This window comes from Macaca nemestrina, chromosome 6 (assembly GCF_043159975.1).
Source record: "Macaca nemestrina isolate mMacNem1 chromosome 6, mMacNem.hap1, whole genome shotgun sequence".
NCBI classification, from domain to species: Eukaryota; Metazoa; Chordata; class Mammalia; order Primates; family Cercopithecidae; genus Macaca; species Macaca nemestrina.
In genome coordinates, this window is record NC_092130.1 from 104,750,983 (window position 1) to 104,766,254 (window position 15,272).

The 15,272-nt window shown below is 40.6% G+C and overlaps 1 protein-coding gene across 2 annotated transcripts in view; it reads left to right on the forward strand.

Moving 5' to 3' along the window:
* LOC105475175 (mitochondrial ribosomal protein S27) overlaps window positions 1-14,987 on the forward strand; it is a 99,689-nt gene extending 84,702 nt beyond the window's left edge. For both annotated transcript variants that reach the window (XM_011730210.2, XM_071098826.1), the window contains 6 exons: window positions 276-354; window positions 1,919-2,034; window positions 6,134-6,236; window positions 8,304-8,446; window positions 10,674-10,841; window positions 13,354-14,987. In XM_011730210.2, coding sequence (XP_011728512.1) covers window positions 276-354; window positions 1,919-2,034; window positions 6,134-6,236; window positions 8,304-8,446; window positions 10,674-10,841; window positions 13,354-13,593 — 849 coding nt within the window. In that variant the 3' untranslated portion in view covers window positions 13,594-14,987. The remainder of the gene's footprint in view (window positions 1-275; window positions 355-1,918; window positions 2,035-6,133; window positions 6,237-8,303; window positions 8,447-10,673; window positions 10,842-13,353) is intronic.
* The last annotated feature ends 285 nt before the right edge of the window (window positions 14,988-15,272 follow it).

Consider the following 15,272-nt stretch of genomic DNA (forward strand, 5'->3'; position numbering starts at 1 on the left):
GCTATGATGAGGTGTTAGAATTGAAGCCTTAGTTTTTACATATCAGTTGTCTTATATCAGACACCCACTCACAACTTTCTCACACTGACCAACAGTGCCTCATACCAGACCTCATGAGTCATGGCTTCTGTTTCACTGTCACAGATGCTGTAAAATGATAGTCAAATATTTTAAAGCTAATAGTGGCAAGTTTTATTCTGAATAACATAGGCATATATTACAGACTAAATTAGATAATTTTCTCTTTTTTTCCTGTTATGTTCATTTCATTATAGGTTCAATATGGAATTTTTCCAGATAACTTTACATTCAATTTACTGATGGATTCTTTCATAAAGAAAGAAAATTACAAAGGTAAGAAACTAAGCCCAGATTCAGTGTTTATAGGGCTTCCGGCTCCCAAAGGGAGGTGTACAAATGTAGGAACTTCCCCTTTTTTATTTCTTAATAACATCTCTTCATCACTCTTTTAGTCAGAAAAGTTTAGACGATTATCATTTATGCAAAATTTTTAAAAATATTATTTTTATTTTTAAGATAAAAAATATCAAAGTACATAAATGATTATAGAGGAAAAGTAAGTTAATTATATTGTCCAATCTAATTTCACTTCCCAAACTGACTGAAATGTAGAATATAAATAAAGGATAAAGTAAATTTATTTTTCAAGTATAATTTTGGATTCAGTAATGAACAGTTGGCAGAAATGAGATTTTTTTTTCAACTGAATTTTTAGCCTATGCTCTTTTAAAATATTACTGGCTTGTTTATGTAAAAGAAAATTCCTTCCAAGTTCTTAATTTTCTACTGACTTATTAGATGACTACCTGGTCTACCTGTCTATCTCAGTTTCCCCATTTGCAAAAAGAACAGACATTCATGCCTATGGCCTCATTCAGAACCATGACAACATGTGCAACCAGCTTGCTAGGAACAGCTGCAAATCAGTGCTATTTTATAGTTAGGAATATATGTAAAAATTGGTTTAAAAAAAACTCATTAAGTGAAAAATATTTGTTGTACTTGTGATATGAACAGGCATTATGTGTTAAGCCATTGTTAATATTCTCTACTTTACCACCAAATAACTACAGAAAGAAATTGTTTGACTTGATTTTGTTGGCCTCCATCTATGTTGTAGAATATCAAGGGAAAATAAAAATTGCTTAAAGACCACTTCTCAGGCTTTAATAACCAGCATTAATGTGCAAACAAATATGTTATATGTTATACTCAGAGGCTTATAATTTATGAATGAGCATTTCCCATTCCCTTCCAACAAGTATTTTAAACTGAGCCTTATTGTCCTTTTTATAGTCATTATTTTGCTTTCTTTGAAATAATACCTGAGATTTAGGGTTTCCTTTAGCATTTTGTCCTCTTCTGCCTTAACAGTGAGAAGGTACCAGAGCAGAGAATAGGGCAGTCAGACCAGCCTCTCTGCTTTGCTTGTCAGGGTGACCTTGAGAATATATGTGTCTCCTTTATGCCTTAGCTCTTCTAGCTGATAGATATGATGCCTTAAACTTGCATCACAGTTTGAGCCATTTTCATATGTATTATTTTGTTGAACTGTCCAAAATTCTTTTGAAGTAGATGAAGCAAATAGTAATTTATTATTATGAAGATGATACTGGGAGCCAAGAGAAATTAGTGGTTTGTTTAATGTCCTTCAGGACATTGGTGCAGTGGCACCTGATTTAGTTCATTCTGGTATGTAAAATAGAAGCTAAAGGCTTACGAAAAGCCTAGTTTGTGGAAGAACTAGGGCAGAAGCCTGCATATTTTACTTCTTAATTCTGTGTTGTTGTTGTTGTTTACCATGCCCCACTTTTTAAGAGTGTTTATAGTTAAAAGAGATTTGGTAATATTACCTACAACTAATTTCCTCTGATTTTTACTTTCGTCTTCTTGCTAGATGCTTTATCTGTGGTTTTTGAGGTCATGATGCAAGAAGCCTTTGAAGTGCCTTCCACCCAACTTCTCTCCCTCTATGTTTTATTTCATTGCCTGGCAGAGAAGACAGACTTCAGTGTAAGTGATCTTCCCTAAAGCAGTATTAAGAACTTTAGAAAAGGCAAGCAGGGGCTTGCTCTCAAAAGCTAGAAAAAGGTGTCTGCTGCTCTGTGGCCAGGCACAACCAGGAATGTGTGTTTATTCTGTACATTTTGGTTACTGGTTTCTAATGAATGGAATTGGAGGTTGTTCCACTTGAGTCAAAAGTGATTGCATATTTTGAAACCTGAACTAGGCTAAGTGCACCTCAAACATTCAGAAATGGGTCGTTGGAAATCATTGAGAGCTGGACATGGCATGTCAAAGAGGCAGTGAGGCAGCTAACGTTGACCATTACCTGGGACATTAAATACTGATTATTTCATTTGTATCAGTATTTTCCTAAGGTTTCTCTAGGGCAGTTCCGTTTTGGAAAGTCTACAATATCAAGTTTTGGGTTCAGGTCTTAGGTTCGCATATTTAATCATTGCTTATTGTTGTCCTAAGAATAACAATAGCAATAACCAATACTTTAAGTAGCACTTACTTTGCACCAGGCTGTATTCTTGTTTTAAATGTATTAATGCATTTAATTCTCACAACAACCCTAGGCAGATAAGGAGACTGGGGCCCAGAGATGTTACAGAGTAACCCCCCAGCTAGCAGGTAACGAAGCCACCTGGTAAAGCCAGTCAGTCTGCCTCTGCCATCTGCCCTTAACCTCAATTGTAAACATCAAAAAATCCCAGTTTGGGGAGAAACTGAAGAGGTCATTTAGTCCAGCCCACATTCTAAAGAGTAGATGGCATGTTATGCCTTTCTAAGATGAGTGTCATAATCTTATGATATATCCCACATTCATTATTAATTCATTAAATATACTATACTGAACACATACAAATTCCATACATTGGCAAGTACTAGTTATATAATAGTGAGCAAATATTTCCTGCTTACAATCTAGGAAGAACACAGACGTTTAAACAAAACAATCACACAGGTATAAAACTATGACTGTCATGAATACTACAAAGGAGAAATCTATGAAAAGAATATATTATAGGGAGTTTTCTCTGTATTTTAAACTTAAATTGGTTAGGAAGGGCTTCCTTAAGGAAATATTTCTTAGGTTACTATTGAAGGATGACTGGTAATTAACTGGCTAAGGAGGGGAAGAACAGTCCAAAAAGAGGAAATAACATGTGCAAATGCCCTGTGGCAGAAAACTTAGTGAAAAGAAATGGGCTGGAAGAAGAGTTACGACAGAAAATGGTAGGGAGGACGTGGAGTGAGATAGGGTTGGAAAATGTAGGCCATACTAAGCTATTCTGTGTTCATTCTAAAAATAGTGAGAAGCCCTTGAAAAGTTAGAAGCAGAGGGCATATAATAATCAAATCTGTGTTTTGATAAGGTCCTTCTGGCTGTACTGTGGGTAAGCTATCAGAGCAGGGCAAGGATGGCTGTGGTCAGACGATTTGAGAGACTGCCTTGAATCTGAGCAAGGGATAATGGTAGCATAGAGACCAGGATATGACGCAGTTAGAGAGTGGGCATATTTGAGAGGTAGATAACAAGATGAGGCAGGGAAGCAGGGGTCACTTATTGTCTCCTCAGTTTCTGACTCATACATCTGGATGGAAGGGGTTCTATGTGTTGTTTGCAAGAGGGAACTTTGAGAAAAGACTGGATATTATGAGAAAAGTCGTTACTGTGGCTCTGAACGTGTTGCATTTTGAAGTTCATTTGAGACAGTCACGAGATTTCACCAAGGAACTGGGGGCTTAATGGAAAGATCTGGACTGGAGATACAATTTTGGAGACTTATACATCCATGTGTAAATGGTTGCAAAAAGTGATTTATACATTCCTGTGTAAATGTTTCCAATGTGAGCCAGAAAGTAAAAAGAAGGGAAATCAGGAATGTGTTGGACCACAGAATCCACAGGAAGAGATGGTCTACTATGTAGAATGCTTCCAAAGGGGTAGGATGAGGAATAAAAAAAAAGTTCACTAACTGCATTAGTGGCATGGGAGGCACTAAATTGTAACCTTTGTTTCCATGTGAGTAATGGAGCAGGATACCAAATTGGAATGGATTGTAGAATGATTAGAGGTATAGACAACTCTTTTAAGATGCCTAGCTATGAAATGGAGAGTAAAGCGGGGAAGTTGGGAGAATGAGGATTTGCTTTGTATTAATGGAAGAGGCAAAGCATAAAATGGAAAAACTTTGAGGGCATTGATGAAACAACACCTGAATTAATCCATTATAGTATCTACAATAGAAATTAAAGGCTTGGGCTGGGAGCAGTGGCTTATGCCTGTAATCTCAGTACTTCGAGAGACCAAGGCAAGAGGATTGCTTAAGGCCAGGAGTTTGAGACCAAGCTAGGCAACATAGCAAGACCTCATCTCTACAAAAATTGAAAATAAAAAAAATATTAACCAGACATGGTGGCACATGCCTATAGTCCTAGCTACTCAGGAGGCTGAGTTGGGAGGATCCCTTGATCCCAAGAGTTTGAGGTTACAGTGAGCTGTGATCACACCACCTTATTCCAGCCTGGGCAATAGGGCAAGACCCTATCTCCAAAGAGAAAAAAAGAAAAGAAACTAAAGGCTTGGAAGAGATCTGTTATTTTATGTTGACACATGAATAGCTTCACGTAAGCAGCAGTAGTTGCAGGAGTCCCAGACAATGATCAGAGAATTTCTAAGACAGTCATTTGTTTGTTTTCATTCATCTTTTTTGAAGTCCTTTAGAAGTATCACCATCCCAGTCACTGTCAGCACCCTTTCTTGACTCCTAACACATAAAAGGTATCTAGTGCTTAGATATTTTAGTGTTCGTTTGGCTTTAATAAACCCTGCTACAGCCTGATACTGTAGCTCATGTTTTTCCCTACAGGGGGGAAAAAATGTTTTTAAGGCTCCTTATTTATTATTCGCTGGCCCCACTTTTCATGCAGTTTTAAGTGGGGAAAATCAAACTTCTTAGAGTGGTTTCCTTTTGAAAGTAAAATGACCTGGTTTTTAATTACCAACTCTTTTGTTTACCTGTGCTGCCAAAGTGCTTGAAGGGGTTTTCTCCTGAGGTCTTTGCTTTTCTCAAAGATAGGGGAGCAGCCTCAAGAAATGACACTTGTATTGCACAAAGGCTACTCACAGTAAAGAGGTTTGGGTGCCTGTGAACATCTGGGGTGCCTCACTTGCACATGGCTGTAACTGCAGCCTGCAGACATTATTCATTCTCTGCTTCCTCTCTAATCTCTGGGTGCAGAGACCAGTGCAGGGCAGCCTGAGCTTAGTGTTCTATGTTTTGAAGCCACAGTTAAGGCTCTAGCTCTGTCCAGTGTGTACTCATGTGGCACCAAGAAGATCACAGATCCCACTGGGGAGTTGCCAGGTCTCTCCCCTGACCGCATTACCAGCAAGTCCTCCAGTCATCATTCCTACTAGTCTGCAGCAGGTTTAGCAATGCTTGTGTTTCTGCCCTTTGTTTCCCCCATGTCTCTAAAGGCTTCACTTTTATTGAAGCGTAATTTTGCACCCTGGGTTGAAAGAAGTGATCACTGTTTCTGATTGCCTCATTTTTTTTGAGAGGCACAAATCTATCTAAAAGCAATTTAATAGTGGTATTTATTCTAACACTCTGAAGAAGTCCTATCATTGCTAAATTGTTTAAAATTCAAAAACTTGCTTGATCAGGCCACAGCAGTGTGAGTGATTGTGGGGTTGATAATGTGTTGAATCTTTATTGATTGTCTCAAGTGAGTGTTGGTGTAAAATGTACTCTTTATTTTTGTTTTGTTTTCCTTTTCTGATTGTAAAAGAAACACTTATTCGTTGCCAAATTTTTGGAAAATAATAAGACATACAGAGAATAAAACCAAAATTGCTCATAATTTCACTGCCCAAAAATTTATTAACATATAGGGTATTTCTTTCCTATATTTTTCTTTTACATAAGTACCTTTTATTCACAAAATTAGGATTATAATGTATATATAGCTTTGTTCTTCTTCTTTGTTTACTTAATGCTATAACATGTTCTTTTCCTCGTGTCATTAAAAGTCACATTTTTGTATAAAGTACTCATTGCTTAGATGGATCATGATCCAGTATATTCTGTTGCAGTGGGAAGAGGAGAGGAACTTTGGTGGATCCCTATTGCTTCCAGGCCTAAAACAAAAGAACTCAGTGGGTTTCAGTTCCCAGTTGTATGGCTGTGCACTTCTTGGTAAGCTAAATGATCCTTACAAATATCGTTCTTCATGGTCAGAATTGTTGCATTCTTCCAGTTCATGATAAAATTGTAATTTGATTTAAATTTACCAGTGAAATCCAATTAGCCTTCATTTTCAGACATAAAAATAGACCTTGATGGCCTTACATAAGAGAGTAAAGAGGGTTCTTAAAACCTGCCATCACTGGCAAAGCAAGAACTAGTTCTGGTGGACATAGGTAATAATATTCAGTGGTCATCAATCTGAGGAAGGGATCAAAAAGAAAGAAAGGGATGTTCTGGCCCTGTTTAGGGAGACTAGCTAGTAGAATCTTTTCCAGTATTAACAAAGATCTTTCTGTCTCTTTAGATCTAAAGTCCAGAAGGTAAGAAATTAAGAGTTAGAGTTGAACTTGTATCTCTGGCATTGTTTTCAGGTAAGGGAAGAGCACAAGTAGTAGCACTTCAGGAAAAGTGGAGTAGTTCATGGGCACCATGTGATTGCACCAGGAGGTACGATGGTGGCTTTCCTCTTGTGCCCTGATTGCATTGAGAATCAGACAGGTTAAGAGGACAACGCCTTCTGAAGAATGGCCTCAGAACCTGGGTTGTGTGGAATCTGGGCAAATAAGGTTCAACCTAAATGTACATAAAATGTTGTCCTGATTTACAGAGTTTTATTAAATGCATGTTATTTCATTATTCTCCCATTATCTCTTAAGTAGTTAGGCATCTCTCAATTATACATTGCTTCTGCTTACCTTTGTTTTTGAAAATCACAAAGTTATAGTAGTTTGACTGCTTTTGAAGTTGATCTTTGCCAACAGAATGTAGTGTGTTATTATTGATGCTGATTTATAATAACTCAGAGGAACTTCAGAGTTTATTGACTGTCTATCAGACTCACAAAGGAGTTGACCACTCTTTTTAAAAATCATTTTTTCCTTACTTGCCACCTACTTTTGATGTTGATTTACATGTATTTTCCTTTGCTTTCAGATTAGCATTCAGGACTGTCACACAGCCTGAATTGGTCAGAAGTGACAGGGCAAAGAAAATGTACTTTGTTGTGGTTTGTGAGCAGAGGCCCTGGTTCTTTGTGATGGCAGCCATCAGATCAGAAGCTCTTTGCTCTCATTGTGTCATTTGCCATGCAGCCTCACTCAACCCTGATGGAAGCAGCTGCCCAGAATGTAACTGCAGCCCAGCCCCAAGCACCTTAAAGGTCTAAAATTAGCTGTCTCCTGATAAGCTTTGTCTGTTTGTGTCCTACTCTGGCTTTCCCAAATCCTCCTTCCCAGGAAAGATAAAAGAAGGTAGATTTAAGAATGGACAGCTCAAGGTGACTTTGGTCATTAGTGCAGAGAGGTTCTGCACCACAGGAATACAGACAGCCATCTCTCTACCAGAAGATCCTGCTGTCTAGTGTCCACATCTTGAACTCCAGGTGTGATGGCTTGAGGTACCCAGAGAAACGTTCACGTCCAGAGATCCAAAAAGATTATGAGCATGAACTCTGTGATTTTAAAACCAGTGAAACTCAAAAGAAAGAAGGGAAAGATGAAGGTTTTTTTCATAAGGATTGGGTGTGTTGAAGGATTCCAAAAAATGGCAAACATTTCCTAGCAGGGAAGGTGGTCAGATGTTGACAAAATTTTCACAGTAGGAAAGTTGTGAGATTTCTTTTTCTGGGGAAGATTTTGTTCTTGAAACAAAAATTGTATCTCAGTTGACTTGTTTTTTAAGGGTATCCTTACCTAGAGCCATATATGTTAGCTTCTCAGTTGCCCTCAGCCCAGTGGTTTATATATACATCCTCATGAAAATCTCCACCAGCCCAAATGAGAAAGAAGAAAAACAAGTTCATGTAATTTTGCATTACAAAATGGAATTTTTACCACATTCTTCATTATCCATCTGAAGTGTCACTGGATGAGATGAGTCTCTTGGTACAGATTTGAAATGATCCTTCTCTGTTTCTAGAGCTGCCAGGTGAACATTCACTTGGGCCTTCAGGTCCTCAGTCTTAGAAATGGTGGGAAGACATAGCTGAGCATTCTTTATTGTTCTTTTTGGCCACAGGGAAGGTGGAGTTGCAGCAAGGGCTACGGGCTGTGTACCACAACATGCCTCTGATATGGAAACCAGGCTACCTTGACAGAGCCCTGCAAGTGATGGAGAAAGTGGCTGCCTCCCCAGAAGACATAAAGCTGTGTAGAGAAGCGGTATGTTCCTCAGCTCTAAGGCAGTAAGATTTAGCCATCTGTTTCCCATAACCTGAGCTTTAAATTTGTTTTCATTGTCTTTCCCCTACCCCTACTTTCTGTATTTCTATAGAATAGGTACCTATCCAGTTGAAAAAATGCAAAACCACAAACAGTTTCAATGCTCCTGACCAAAGGCACTAGAAAATTTGATTAACATTGATTTATAGTTCATTGTGTAGGAAAAAAAACTATTCCACTGCCTCGTCCCTCACCTCCTTACAAAAAAAAAAAAAAAAAGAAGCTCATTGAGAACTCAAGAGAGGGTAAAATTTCGTTTTAAATATGTTTGCCATTTCTGTAACCCCATGTAGTCTACATAGCATGTAGGCTACGTAGCATTTTTCCCCATAAAAGTCCTCAAGAAATGAATCTGAGGACCAGACATGGAACCGTCTTAAACCATTCTGTGTGAATGTGTGATGCTGATGAGATCTGACCCAGATGTTTCGTTCAAAGTTCTGAGGTGTTCACTTTACCAGAGCAAGAACACTACCCTCCCACCAGTCCCAAAGCTCGTGCCTCTTGGTCACCTAGGACCCTTTACAGCATGGGATTGCTCTAACTCCAGGAGACATGATGCGCCTTACACCCCACAGGCAGCCGTAGTGTCTGCTCCTGTCCAAACAGCTTTTACAGCCAATTGAGGCCTGAGAAGGACATTGGTTGTCTTGTTACCATGGTGTAAAGGTTACCATAGAGCCACGTATTTGTTTTTTCTTGACTCTGGTTGCTAGGGCTCATCCCTTGGCTTTCATTTCAGTCCTGAGGTGGTCAGGTCTGGTGTCTGTCCTGTCACCTTACACTTATGTATAGTGAATCATTATGCTGTTTGCCAGACATTTATAACAAAGGATATACATTTGTTACTATACTGGTTTTAACCCTGCTATAGTCAGTACTGGTGATTGAAAACACAAAATTATACATAAATACTTTGCTAGGGAAATATTCCTTCCAATCTCAGCCAGATTTGCAATCTTTGCATTCTAACAGTAGAAAATGTGTTCACATGTCAGCAAAAATGTGCTATGTGTCCAGTTTGGGTGTGATGTATTAGTGGTATTAAAAGGCCTTGGCATATTTTTAGGATTTGTGTTCTGATGTGACATGGACAGGATTAATTGGTTTCCAGGCAGGTGTTTCTGCTGGTCTTGCTGTTGTTAATATCCCATTTCTGATCATTAGGCCCTTCGTGGGTCAAGGGAGATGTACCTCAAAGTGAAAGTAGAGGGGAGAGGGGTCAAAACAAAAATCTTCTGTTTTTAAATTTACTCCCTAAGTCACAGAAATCACCTCATTCAAATGAATTTCATGTATGCATCTCTGGTCTTTGCCAGCAGCTTATGTGAATTACACTGATCCTTAATTTACAGATACCATGTGAGCTAAAATCTTTCTCTGAGGGGAACCCTTGCCTATATCCAGAGGCTTTAACATACACTTAAAATGGCCTTTGGTTGGTTTTGTTCTGTAGTTGTCTATCCCTTTGTCCCAAATCCAAACTGACTGAGGAAGAAAGACATGGAAGTGGGAAGTAGTTTAGTGTCCATCAAGCATTATTCCTGGATTCCTATCTGGCTAACTAAAAGCGAACTTAGCTGCCATTGTGCTGATTCACTTATACAAATAATTCTTAGCTCGCTTATTTGGTATTTTGTTGTTGTTTTGTCTTTGAGACAGGGTCTCACTATGTCACTCAGGCTGGAGTGCAGTGGTGTGATCATGGCTGACTATAGCCTCCGCCTCCCAGGCTCAAGCAGTCTTCCTGCCTCAGCCTCCTGAGCAGCTGGGACCTACCACAGGGGTGCACCACCATGCTTGGCTTTTTTTTTTTTTTATTTGATGGGGTCTCCCTATGTTGTCCAGGCTGGTCTCAAACTCCTGGGCTCAAGCAATCCTTCCACATCATCCTCCCAAAGTGCTGAGATTACAGGCATGAGCCACCATACCCAGCCTAGCTTGCTTATTTCTACTATTTGTTTTGTACTGTTTTCCATGCCATCTGATAGGGTGTTTATAATGTGAAAAAATATAACCATTTATATTTTCTACAATTTTATAAGAGAAATCTTTTCACAGTCTTTTAGAGCTCATTCTTGCTTTCTTTCGCCTTTTCCAGCCTCTCTTCACCATGTGCTTTTGGGCCATAAGACATGTAGTTGCTGACCCTCTTTCTGCTCCACAGCTCCATGTGCTGGACGCAGTGCTGAAGGCTCTGACTTCAGCTGATGGGGTTTCAGAGGAGCAGTCCCAAAAAGATGAAGACAAGCAGGAGTGGGAAAAACTGGTGGAGCAGTTAGACATCGAGGAAACAGAACAGTCGAAGCTTCCTCAGTACCTGGAACGATTTCAGGTGAATCATAGCAGAATGTGTCTCTCTTAGCAGTGTATAAAACACACTTCTCTCCTGTGGTGATGGACAAGCATTCTTTCTGCATCAATGTCACACACAAAGAGGCATTAAAAACTGACATCAAAAATTACATTTGTATTGCTTTGCACAGGAAGTGGTCTTAAACCAATGGAATTTTTATGCCCCTTTTGTATTTGAGCTAATCGGTCACAGTTTTGTTCACCAAGGTAGCATGTCATTGCCCACGCATTCCTGATATGCGCCTGTTGGCTAGGTAGTTGCTTGCCTCCTCAGCAATAACCTGACTCCCACCCCAGGTGGAAAGTATCTGGCCATTTCTCCATCTTGCACTAAATGTGCTTGATAACCTAAAAACCCAGTTAGACACTATAATGCCACATTTGCGTATGTAGAGATAACACGCGGGCGTCTCTCTTTGCTCATCTTTGGCAGCTGTGTTGTTCTCTTGTGCTGCATGGAAGCTGTAAACAGTTTGCACTATTTCTTTCCAGAACAGCCCTGAGCACTCAAGCTACCTTTGGTAGCTTCTAACTCTGTACATCCCAAAATGCTCTGTGATCAGTGTCAGGAAAGAACCATGTTCAATGTTTGAACTCTTGGCTTCTTAGCTGCTTTGATTCTTGTCTAGTGCAAAGGGGGAAAAAATGCTGCCAGAATGGGAATTCTTTGTACAGCCAAAAACTTTCCCACTTATTGTATGTGACTTGTGTCATTTTGGTATTGATAAGATGTAAACTCTGCTAGATTATTATGTTTAAATCTTTTCAGTAATTGGACAGAACCTAATTCCCAGTGTTATAAGGGGGAGCCTGTTATATTTTTAGCAGCAATTTCGCCCAGTACTTCTATGAAGTCGTTGCTCAACTTCCCTCTTAAAATTTGAAACTGAGAAAGAAAGATTAATCGATGTTCCCAAGGTACCCAGAGAATTGGCAGTATAGCTGGGCTGAGAATTTGCATATCTGCCCCTTCAGGCTCTTTGCTTAACCTTGTATATTTAGAAAGGCTGAAGAAAAAAAATCTCCTTAGCCCCATATATTATGATTCATTGCATTCACATTGACCAAGGTTGCCACACTATTCTTAAAAGTTAAAACTTCCTTCCCTTGTTTCTTATATACTTTGCCTCAGAGAATAGAAACCTGTGCCTGCATTACGTTGTCAGCCCTCATTCCTCTACGAATGTATTTTTATGAACATTTTAAAAAGACAAGTATTTATTGACTACTAACTGCGTGTTGGGCACCAGTGCATTTCTGCTTGCAAGATCTCTGGATGCTAGAGACTACCTTTCTCATGTTAGATGACAGCAAAACTGAGAAAGAGTAGCCCAGAGTGACTGACTTTAGATTTGAACAAAAGTTTGCCGACTCATAGTTGAGTCCTCTTTCTGGTGTCCCAAACTGTCTTGTTGGCCTCAAACCCCACATGAAGAGTGTTATCAGAGAGAAATCGTTTTCGTTTTACATTTCCTTTTCTTCCTGTTGCCTGATTTTTGTTAGTCTGAGGTCATTTGTTTGGGAGCCATTTTTATATGATTGACTCTCACACTAGGTCTCTGGGCCCTCCTGGAGCCTAGGCACCCTGCCCACCTCCAACCCTGTTACTGGAGCAAGCCTCCTTTCCTGTGCCAATGAGTGGCGTTTGTTTGTGGAACATGGGGATGTGTGGTATAAGCTACAGCTGGCCCCATAAGTGGCTCTGTCTCTCTAATGAGAGAGTACATCTCGAAGTACTTAAATAGATTAATGTTTTTAATACTTAACTTCTCCAGGAACACACCACCAACCAAACCAAGCTGCCATTTCAGTTGGAGCTGTAAGCAGGCAGTACGTAAAGGCTGACCTGCAGTGGAGCACAGCAGGTGGATGCTTCTAACAGTGCAGGCACTCAGGGGAGCTATTCCTTGAACTGATTTCTGTCTGTTGAGAGGAACTCCAGGAAAGCAAATACATGTTTCAGTTATACTGAAGGCACAAGTATGGTTGGGCTTGCTCCAGTTATCAGATGCCTCTGCCATTTTGTTTGCATATTAGAATTCTTGTTCTTGGAGTTTGCTGCTTGGTTTGGTTTAGGTCAGGGTGGAAACATAGATTTGTTAGAGGCTGGCCATCTCTGTGGTTTAAAACAAGAAATTACACAGGGAGACACAGCATATGGAATTCCATTTACTGTTTGTGAGTGAAAGGAGAGAAATCACATGCGGTGCATCTTAGCAAATTTGCCGAGCTGAAGAAAATAACAAAAGCTAACAGCACCTACATGAAAGGTAGCGTGACAATTTCCCAACAAAATGGTTTTTTTCTACCAGCAAAACATTTGGTTATTTTGCAGGTGACTTCATTCTGGGACACTAGAATGAGGACTAAACTACAAGTCAGTAAACTTTTGTTCAAATCTAAAGTCAGTCACTCAGGGCTAGTTTTTCCTCTTTGTATCCTTCTCTCACTTCTCTACCTTTCTCCTCATTTGTCCCCTTTGTTTCCAACAGGCCTTACATTCTAAGCTTCAGACTCTGGGCAAAATTGAGTCAGAAAGTCTTTTAAGTCTGACCACCCAGCTTGTCAAGGAAAAACTCTCCACCTGTGAAGCAGAGGACATCGTCACCTATGAGCAGAATCTGCAGCAGTGGCATCTAGACCGTGTACAGTTGATCCAGAGAGAACAGGAACAGAGGGAGAAAGCGAAGCAGGAGTACCAGGCTCAGAAAGTAGCGAAGGCATCTGCCTAATTGGGTCCCCCAGGACCCCACCCCTCTCACAAAAACTTCACTCGACCCCGTGCCAGGACTCAGCAGTGGCCTGGACAGCAGCCTCCGCTTTCTCTACCCATCTTCTTTTCTTTAAGCAGGCTATGTGCCCTACATGGCAAGGCACCATGACTGCCCGTCGAGATGTCAAGAAGGGCTGTGGAATTATGCAGGTGGCTAGTGGTCAGACTGAAGTCATCGGCTGAATACCTTAAGGAGGGCTCTTGAGGCTCATGATGGAGTTCCTGGGTCACAGGGATGAGTTATGAGCATTAAAGTTCCTAAGACCCAGTAACGGTACTGGGAGAAACCAAGGCTGAAGAGTCAAGTCTGAAGCATGGGCTTTTCTTTTTTGTTGTTTTTGTTTTTTGAGACAGAGTCTCACTCTGTCACCCAGGCTGGAGTGCCATGGTGCAATCTCGGCTCACTGCAACCTCCGACTCCTGGGTTCAAGCAATGGTTCAAGCAGTTCTCCTGCCTCAGCCTCCTGAGTAAGTGGGATTACAGGTGCGCACACCACCCCCGGCTAATTTTTGTATTTTTAGTAGAGACGGGGTTTCACCATGTTGGTCAGGCTGTCCTTAACCTACTGACCTCAAGTGATCTGCCCGCCCCGGCCTCCCAAAGTGCTGGGATGATAGGCGTGAACCACCGCGCCCAGCCAAGCACAGGCTTTTGAATGGTCTCCCTCTCCCCAGCCCAGGCACATGAGGCCAAGGTGAGCTGTGCATCCTGAGACCTTGTGTCCCTGAGTCTCCTCTCTGAGTGCAAGCTGCACTGTGGGCTGGCTGTAGGATACTCACACATTCCCACGTTCTCCTTTCTGGCACATCTTGCCCTTCTGGACCTGCACTGGGAGAAATTCAGGACAGGAGTGAACTCAAGGCCATGAACTCGCTGGATTTCAGTTTTTAGGCACCCACTGGGACGTTTTTAGGATGTGAGAGTGTTTTGAGGAGAAAGCTAGCTCTAGCATGAAGCCTTTTTGGCTTGGCTTCTCCATCGTGTTGGCGTAACATTTTTTTTTTCCAATTTTTTTTTTTCTAAAACATTATCTCAGCTCGTTTATCAAGTAGGTGAAATGAGCCTTTTGTGTACACACAGGCACATGTGCGCACACACAGCTTGTGAACACACATTTTCTGTTGAAGTTAGAGAATGAGAGATGGATGGGTTGAGGCTTGAAGTGCGTCAGAGATACGAATGTTGTCAAACTGTCAGGAGATGGAAAATTCCTTTCTGAAGTTTCTCGTCTGTGAAAGTGGTCAGGGCAGATTTTGCTTACTGTGTAGTGTTGCCCTTAAGTACAGTGGTGTAATTTTATTCAAGATTGTCCTCTTCTGTCAAAAACCTCTGGAAATAAATGTTTGGGATCACGTTAGTGTATTCTTTATCTTTGGGGAAAGGGAGAAGGGAGAGAGAGACTCATTGTTACTATGATTTTGAGGAGCGTACTTTCAACCCTCCCTCAGACTATGGGATTTATAATGATAATTACCACCACTAATATTTAGTAAGGACTTAACTGTAGGCTGAAAACCCAAGCAGCCCTATGAGGGAGGTACCAGTGTCCCCATTTTATGAAACCAAGCAGCTCCCCTGCTGCTCCTCTCCCTGCCTGTGGCCTCCATGTGGAACTGCAGTCAGGATCCATCACAGGG